Source organism: Rhodamnia argentea, chromosome 5 (assembly GCF_020921035.1).
Source record: "Rhodamnia argentea isolate NSW1041297 chromosome 5, ASM2092103v1, whole genome shotgun sequence".
NCBI lineage: Eukaryota > Viridiplantae > Streptophyta > Magnoliopsida > Myrtales > Myrtaceae > Rhodamnia > Rhodamnia argentea.
In genome coordinates this window covers 9,605,916-9,614,986 of record NC_063154.1, presented here as the reverse complement: position 1 = coordinate 9,614,986, position 9,071 = coordinate 9,605,916, and the positions used below count along the sequence as shown (strand labels likewise).

At 39.9% G+C, this 9,071-nt stretch overlaps 1 protein-coding gene across 1 annotated transcript; it reads left to right on the top strand.

The window, feature by feature from the left end:
* Positions 1-3,496: 3,496 nt before the first annotated feature.
* Positions 3,497-8,560, top strand: LOC115740048 (potassium transporter 5-like). Its single transcript, XM_030673412.2, has 9 exons — positions 3,497-3,707; positions 3,849-4,071; positions 4,165-4,413; positions 5,549-5,587; positions 5,655-5,915; positions 6,017-6,069; positions 6,527-6,641; positions 6,886-7,140; positions 7,482-8,560. The coding sequence occupies exons 1-9, from the start codon at positions 3,519-3,521 to the stop codon at positions 8,549-8,551; spliced, it is 2,454 nt and encodes an 817-aa protein (XP_030529272.1). The 5' UTR covers positions 3,497-3,518; the 3' UTR covers positions 8,552-8,560.
* Positions 8,561-9,071: the final 511 nt, after the last annotated feature.

The following is a 9,071-nucleotide window of genomic DNA, read 5'->3' as shown; positions in this document are numbered from 1 at the left end:
CCAATGCCTTGGACAGTATCAGATCCACTATAAAAAAAAGGCTGCTACTTTTAAAAATTAACAAACTCTAACTTACAACATTATGAATACCTAAATTCGAAATTGGCACCAGTATAGTGACGAAAAGTCGAATAGTTTGGGTACCAAATATTAGGGCGAAAGAGTGGTACCATTTTTTCTTTTTGGTCAAAGAGTGGTACCATTTGACAAAGAAAAAAAATATGCTATGTTATAGTTTGATAATTTGAATTTTTGGAATAAGCAGCTCCACAAATCATCTTTAAGTAGTGAAAGTTTAAAATTTATAAATAGATCTAATTGTGATATCATGTTAAATTATGCTATTATAGACTCCGTTTGTTTCATAGAAAATAACTTTCAGAAAAATATTTTTCAGATTTTTCGGCATTTGGTTCGTGAAAAATAAGTTAGTGAAGAAAAGCATTTTTCTACTCATGAAAGAAACTACTTCAAAAGTGGGGACTTAGCATTTTTTATTTTTTGAGAAGAGGAAAACATTCTTCTCATCTTTCCTTCCTCATCTCTTTCACATTTTCTTTCTTTTTAGTTTTTTTTTACTTTCTTTTCAGTTTTATTTATTTTTAAAAAATTATTAATTTTAATATTTTTAAGTTTTTTTTAAATGTTTTTATTTTCCTTTTTTTTTTCCCTATTCTCTTCTTCTTCGGCCGGTCGCTGAGCTCGAGAGAGGCGAGGCTCAAACTCGCCTATGGTCGGCGACCAATAGAAGAGGGGAAAAGGAAAAAAAAAAAAGAAAACATGAAAACTAAAAGAATATAAAATAATTAAAAATTTTGATTTTTTAAAAAGAAAAGATAAAATAAAAATAAAAAAAATTATTAAAGTGAGTGCACGGAAGAAAATCAAATAAAATGTTTCATACCAAACGACGAAAAATATTTTCTAGTGCATTTTTACATTTTAATCAAATGCCATAAAATGATTTGCTGGAAAATATTTTTTAAAATGCCATATTTTTCGTGAAATAAATAGAGCTATAAGTGCTACTAATAAACAACATGGATTGAATGTTAGGAAAATTGTCACAAAATTTTTAAACCTTTTGCATTTTGCCAATTCAATCATAAATTTGTAAGTTTGCCAATTCAGTCCTAAATCATTTGCATTTGTGCCAATTCAATTCTTCTAGCCAAAATTGATCGAAAATCGCTAATGTGGCTTGACATGCACTAATGTGGTCAATTTTTAATAATATTTTACTAATTTTTTATTTTTTTTTCTTTTTCTCTTTTCTTTGTTTTTTTTTTTCAGCAACTAGTAACATGTTGCAAACCCTTGACCGCTACCGGAAAGGATCAGACAACCCTCTCCCCATAGCTGGCAAGGGCCTAGCGACCCTCGTTGGCCGCTGAAAAATAAAACCAGTGAAAAGAAAAAAATTAATAAAAAAATCCAACAAATATCTAAATATTATCAAAATTGGCCACGTTAGAGCCCGCCATGCCACGTCAGCATTGATCGCCCCACATCAGCGATTTTCGGGCTAAAATTGCCTGGAAGGATTGAATTGAATAAATGCAAAAAATTTAGGACTAAATTGACAAAAATGTAAAAATTTTAGGACTTTTTGACAATTTTCCCATTGAATACTAGATTGCAACATGGTGATGTTCACTTGACATCGTTTCGCGATTAGTGTAATGTCTTCTCTGATTAAACCACTAATGAATAAAAAGACATTACTACGTGTATGTATTTATGATAAATTTTCCAATTAGTTCCAAACCTATTGAATTAATTCCAATTCAATCCTAAATTTTCTAACTTTATCAATTTAATCCTATACCATTACCTAAAATTTTACTGTAGTTATTCTAGCCAACTTTCGCCTTAAAAATGTTGACATGGCGATCTTGCAAGTGGCACGACCCACGATCGCTAGACTAACATGTCATTTGACCATTTAAACAATGCCAAAAAATTTGAGTAAAAAAACCCATATTTTATTCGGGACTTGTCACTATTACCAGGGCTAGCTCAAGATCCTAGCGTGGCCGACGTTCGTGGTGGCGGTCGCTACGGATACATCGCTAACCAGGCGATGATCTTAGGGGCGTTCGCCATCATATCTCAGTTAATGACTTTTGGCTGCTTCCAGAGGGTTAAGGTGGTTCACACATCCGCCAAGTACGAGGGCTCGGTTTACATACTAGAGGTGAACTTCATGCTCATGGTCGCCTGCATCTTGGTCACTTCCTGCTTCAAGACCACAACCAACATCGGCAACCGCTATGGTAAGTCCAAAATGCATGGCTCCGCTGAAAAGTTAATTTGATTTCGGCTTTACTTTGTTTAGTGAAAAATGAATGGTTTTGAAAGAATTTTTTAAAAGATGTGCACTTGTATCACTTAAATAATTTGTGAATAAAAAATATTTCGTTTTCAATGGTGAATTATTTCTAAACATTTATCTCGACGACGAGAATATTTTCAACTGAGAGTTTTCGTTATGGCCAGCTCAAGATCCTAGCGTGTTGGTCAAGCAACGATAGTTAATTAATTCCAGTCTTTGCTTGTGATCCAATTGCAGTTTTCCTCGACTGGGCATTCTTTTCTTCTGAATAGAGCCTTGAAACATAGACAAATGCAATATTTTCAACTGAGAGTTTTCGTTATGGCCAGCCCAAGATCCTAGCGTCCAGGTCAAGCAACGATAGTTAATTAATTCCAGTCTTTACTTTGATCCAATTGCCGTTTTCCTCAACTGGGCATTCTTTTCTACCGAATAGAGCCTTGAAACATAGACAAATGCAATGCACTTCTGGAAAAAGCCCCTCAAATTAAATTTATCTCAACTAGCTTATGAGGAAAGCGACAAAAACGTGCCACTTACCGAATCGACCAATGAAACCTACTCACCTCTGAAAAAAAATCTTACTAATACTAAACCCGAGAGAATTAAAAAAAAAGTCTTAAACTTATTATAATTGTGCTAATTTAATTTTAAATCGTTTACATTTATGCCAATTCAATCCCGACCAATTTTGGCTAGAAATTGTTGACGACGTTGATCGTCCTACATGGCATGTCCAGCACTAACGTGGATACTTTGTTAGTAATATCAATTCAAAAAAATGAAAAAAATTAAAAAGAGGTTGAAATATTATTAAAAAAAATTTCATATTAGCGTTAGCTGTGCCATGTAGGAAAAGACTGAATTGATACAAATGCAAAATATTTGACTAAACTGATAAAAAAAGATTTAGAACTGAATTGACATAATTACAATAAGTTCAAGACTTTATTGATAATTTTCACCCAGCATGCGAAACAAACACGGCACGCCGAAACAATGTCAAACTATCGGAATAAACAAACCTCAATGATCACCCTCATTTTCTATTCAAGCACTTGGCACGATCTGTCCAGCAGAATATTCAGTTAAAACGTCTTGACTCCCAAGGGCCCTATAAAGAGCGGAGTCATCACTTCACGTTGAAGAAAGAAACCTGAGGAAAAGTCCAGCGAGAGCATCCATGGTGGAGAAGAAGGTGGCGGCGATGGAGGAGGAGGAAGAAGGAGAACTGGAGATCACGACGGAAAGGAGAGAGGCAGAGAAGCTGTACATGAAGGAGCGAAAGGTCTCGTGGGCGAGGCTACGCCGCGTCGACTCTCTCCACCTGGAGGCGGGTCGAGTCTCCATGTCCCACGCCCACTCCTCCCAGGTGCCTTTCGGCGGTTTTGCGCCAGGAAATGTTTTTCATCGGCCGATTATTTTTATTTTCTGGATTTGAAACTGCAAGTCAGATGATCACTTACATGTTTTTGTCATACAATCATCTTCCTTATTAATAATTGATTTACAGGTGAATTGGCAAAGGACGATGAGTTTGGCATTCCAGAGCATAGGAGTGGTGTATGGCGACATAGGTACGTCTCCGCTCTACGTGTTCGCGAGCACGTTTACGGAGGAGATTAAGGACACTCAGGACATTCTTGGGGTTCTGTCGCTAATCATCTACACGATTGTCCTCATCCCCATGCTCAAATACGTCTTCATCGTCCTCTTGGCCAATGACAATGGCGACGGTACGCACATATATCTCTCTCTCTCTCTTTTGGCGGCTACCGGTGACTTGTTTTCACAATTCTAACTAGTGTGTCCCCCGTTGTCGTGTGCAGGAGGGACGTTCGCGTTGTACTCGTTGATATGCCGGTACGCGAAGGTGAGCCTGATCCCGAAACATCAGCCGGAGGACCAAGAAGTTTCGAACTACAAGCTCGAACCTCCATCGAACCAGCTGCGACGGGCGCAGAAGATCAAGGAGATTCTCGAGAACAGCAAGAACGCCCAGATCATGCTCTTTCTCATCACCATCATGGGCACTTCCATGGTCATCGGCGACGGTGTTCTCACTCCATCCATTTCAGGTTTAAAATCGCCATCCTTTCTCGCTATCTGTCGATTAAAGCCCTTCGGAAGAAATTCTTTTTCGTTGCCTATGCACAATTTATGCACAGCACAACAGATGTTTGGCGATTTTTCGTTTTCATGTCCTCGGAGTTGAATGAAATTTTGAATTGATATACTTGGAAATTAGTCTAAAAATGGCATCAAAGATTTCTAGTCAAAACAACACCAGAAGTTTAAAAATTTATATAGTGCCAAAACATTTTTTTGAATCAATTAAGTGTCAATTTTTTTGAAAAACGATTACCTAAGTATCAACTCAGATCTACTTGGCCGGAAATCCGACGTGGCCTTTCTTTATTAATATCTGAAGTTGACATGGCTCGTCGGAGGTGCATAAGCATCTAAGGCATAAAATGGCGTCGTTTAACGCATTTCCTTAGCTTTTTTTATTTTTTATTTTTTCGCCCTTCTTCCTTTGGCCACCCACCAAACAGAGGGAGGGTCGGCGAGGTCATGAGGTAGGCCTCGCCATCCTCGCCAGGGCCGGCCGGGCGAGGGCGAGCCGTCACCATCGCTAGGCGAGGTTGGCCTCGCTTGCCCTCCACCCTCCCTCTAGCCGGTTGCCGGTCTGTCGATTGACCAGAGGAAGAAGGTAAGGGGGGAAAAAAAAAGACAATCGACATGTCACTTAAAAAAAGATTAAAATGCCATGTTACTTAAAAAATTTAATTATAAATGTCATGTATTTTTTTTATTGAAATTTCTTGCCGTTTGTACTTAAGATTGTTTTTTCTCTAATTTGGCACTTAAGTGAGCCGATGAAAAGTTTTGACATGTGATCTCCGACACAAATTTCTGCACTTCTAATGTCCTTTTGCCAAGATTTCATTGAGTGCATAACACGTTAGCGACTTCTTTTGCCAATATTATGATAGAGACTCCAACATAGTGAAAACCAATAATAGAATAAAAATTTGACAAAAAAAATAGAATAAAAAGAAATTCAAATTTATAAATAAAAAATAGGAATAAATAAAAAAGAAAATTGTTGTTATTTTTTCCATAAACGTCGTGTTAGATCAAAAGTGCACAGAGTCTGCGTCCTCCTTTTTGAAGGAGAAATTGTCTCAATTGCTTTTGGGGTTGCTGCAGTGCTTTCAGCGGTGAGCGGGATCAAGTCTCTGGGCAAAGGTAAACACAGTTGTGCTCTTAAAATTCGATGTACAATCCAAAGGTTTGTTCACGTATGGACATGCAGATGCTGTGGTGGGGATATCGGTGGTGATCCTGATAATCCTTTTCGGCGTCCAGAGGTTTGGGACGGACCGCGTCGGGTTCTCTTTCGCGCCCATCATCTTGGTCTGGTTTGCGTTCATTAGCGGGATCGGGCTCTTCAACCTGTTCAAGTACGACATCGGCGTGTTGCGTGCCTTCAACCCTAAGTACATCGTCGACTACTTCAACCGCAACGGCAAGAAAGCATGGGTCTCGCTCGGCGGCATCTTCCTCTGCATTACAGGTTTGTTTGTGTACGCGCGTGCGTGCCGTGTTTTTTTATTTTCGGTAAACAAGTTGGCCACAGTTTTAAGCTTATTGATATGGATGGTTGGATTGAATCAGGCACTGAGGCCATGTTTGCTGATCTGGGTCATTTCAATGTTCGAGCAATCCAAGTGAGTAGATGCGATTTCTTTAGGAATATCTAATCAATTCTGTTTTGTCAATTATTTGTCTTTTGAATGAACCACATAACTGAAAGTTTCAAATTAACCCTTTTCTTACGTAGACGATCCATCGTCAAACGATGTATTTATGTTGTGCGCACTAAATGAATGGCAAAATTACCAAAAAAAGTCTCAAACCTATTGTAATTGTACTAATTCAGTCATCAACCCTTTTTTTGCTGATTGCATCCTAAACCTTTTGCATGTGTCAATTCAGTTCATTTAGTTAACATTGGCCAGTTGTGCTGACGTGGACGCCAGTTGGCGCTGACGTGGAAGCCGGATGGCGCTAAAGTGGCAATTTTTAATAAAATTTTAATATTTTGGACATTTTCCCCTAAATGTATAGCTAGTAACGTGTGTTCCCATGACCGAGTTTGATTATTTGGGTACACAATTGATGCAGATCAGCTTCTCTTGCCTCGTATTTCCTGCACTTTTGACTGCATATAGCGGACAAGCAGCTTATCTCATGAAGCAACCTGACCATGTTGCCAACGTTTTCTATGATTCAATCCCAGGTATGTAAAATTAAAATACCACACGTCATGTAAATTTCATTATACGTATGGTCTAGCCAAGAAAAATAATTAGTAATATTGCCATCATCAAGACTTAGAAAATTGGCCCGAAATCAAGCTTTCGAAGGTAAATCATCCGCGATGTCTTAGGATGAGCCCGCAAAAGACTGTAAGGTCTCCTGCCCGCGGTACAAATGAGCCTGTGTTTGACAATGTTTCGTGACTACTATTGATCGATGAGTAGGACCACTGTATTGGCCGATGTTCGTGGTGGCGGTCGCGGCGGCGATCATCGCGAGCCAGGCGATGATCTCGGGGGCTTTCGCCATCATCTCTCAGTCGCTGACTTTGGGCTGCTTCCCGAGGGTCAAGGTGGTTAACACATCGGCCAAGTACGAGGGCCAGGTTTACATACCGGAGGTGAATTACATGCTCATGATCGCATGCGTCTTGGTCACTGCCTGCTTCAAGACCACAACCAACATTGGCAACGCCTATGGTTAGTCCAAAACGCATGGCTCTGTCAAAGAATTAATTTGATTTGGACTCTGTTTGTTTCGTAAAAAATGAATGATTTGGTCACTTAGAATAATTAATTAATGAAAAATATTTCATTCGATGACCATGTATGTCTAAATACTTATGTCAATGGTAAATGTATATTTCGTTCGTTTATTGATACAAGCGATAAGTTTAGAAAAATATTTTACAAGTTATTCATTTTCCGAATAACAAATGGTGCCTTCATTTCCATTCCAAACTTCCAATAAGGTTATATTAATTTGGACCTAATTTGGTGGCGTTTATTACCTAGTTTGTCTCATGAATGTTTGGTTGTAGGAATTGCCGTGGTGAGTGTCATGGTGATCACGACTTGCATGCTCACTCTCATCATGCTCGTGATATGGAAGACGAGCATATGGTGGATCGTGCTCTTCTTCACCATCTTCGGCTCGATCGAATTGCTCTATCTCTCGTCGGTCTACTACAAGTTCAAACAGGGCGGTTTCCTGCCGCTAGTGTTCGCGGCCGTCCTCATGACCGTCATGATCATTTGGCACTACGTCCACAAGCAACGGTACATGTACGAGCTCAAGAACAAGGTCTCTATCGAGTTCATCAGAGATCTCGCTGCGAACCGAAGCATCAGTCGGGTCCCTGGGGTTGCCCTCCTCTACTCTGAGCTCGTGCAGGGCATTCCCCCAATATTATCGCATTTTGTGGAAAACATTCCGTGTATCCATTCGGTTCTAGTCCTCGTCTCGATCAAGAACCTCCCGATCAGCAAGGTCGCGCTCGAGGAGCGGTTCTTGTTCAGGCAGGTCGAGCCAAGGGGATTCAGGATGTTCAGATGCATTGTGCGATATGGATACAAGGACAAAATCGAGGAGGCGCACGAGTTTGAGCGCCAACTGGTGGACAACTTGAAGGAATTCATCCGGCATGAGTACTTCTTTCTCGAGGCCGAGAACAATGATCGCAACCCAAAGAATGAGACGGCCAACAACAGTGTACCCCATTCGACACTGCTAGCAGAAGTTGGACAGGCCAAGGGATCAACCATCCTAATGGAGGAGTCGCTGCCGCAGCCAAACCCATCCAATCTCTCTTCCAATTCTATCCAGTCGTTTCACGGGGTCATGTCGACGAATTCATCGAATCGAACTGTGTTTAGTCCAATTCAAGTGGCCGAAGAGGAGATGCAATACGTGCAGAAAGCAATGGAGAGGGGCGCCGTGTACCTCCTCGGGGAAGCCGAGGTGGTCGCCGAGCCGAAATCGTCCGTGTTCAAGAAGATCGTCATCAACTACGCCTACAGTTTTCTCAGGAAAAATTTCAGGCAAGGCGAGAAAATTATGGCCATCCCAAGGAATAGGCTTCTAAGGGTTGGCATGACATATGAGATATGAACGGAAAGATAGCAACTCTTTATGGGAAGGTTCCTAAATGCATGTTTGGAGTGATAGTACAAGTTGAAGAAACGTCATGTTCATATTTCATCACTAATGTTCGACCAAAAAGTACATGTGTTTCATCTCTAATGGCTCTCTTTAATAAATTATGTGACTCTTGTGGGCCTATTAATGAATATTCTCGCCATGTAGTTGTACATTAACTTTTCCTTCGCATGCAATAAGAAAATTCAATTATTGGACTGATGATGTCCATTAACGTTTCGGGCCCATCGATCCAAAATGCTTAGTAGGCAGGCCAAGGTTCAGTACCGTAAGAATATGTCTTGATTTTGAACTCGTCAGCGAAGCTTGATTTGAGTTGAATTGTAGGTTAGACCATCTATTAAAAGAAAGTCTGGAAATTGACTGTGTGAACGCCCGAATGTATGCCATTGAGTTCCTGAGTTCCTTTTCAATGTTGGGAGTTTTAAGTTGGAGAAGGAATATGATCTCCTATATTTAATATATTTCAAGA

What these genes read in the sequence shown, in the direction of transcription:
- LOC115740048 (XM_030673412.2), top strand. Translation starts at nt 3,519, where the DNA reads ATGGTGGAGAAGAAGGTGGCGGCGATGGAGGAGGAGGAAGAAGGAGAA. An exon ending in TCTCACTCCATCCATTTCAG is followed by an intron (nt 4,414 to 5,548) that starts GTTTAAAATCGC and finishes GGGTTGCTGCAG; the next exon opens with TGCTTTCAGCGGTGAGCGGG. An exon ending in CAACATTGGCAACGCCTATG is followed by an intron (nt 7,141 to 7,481) that starts GTTAGTCCAAAA and finishes GTTTGGTTGTAG; the next exon opens with GAATTGCCGTGGTGAGTGTC.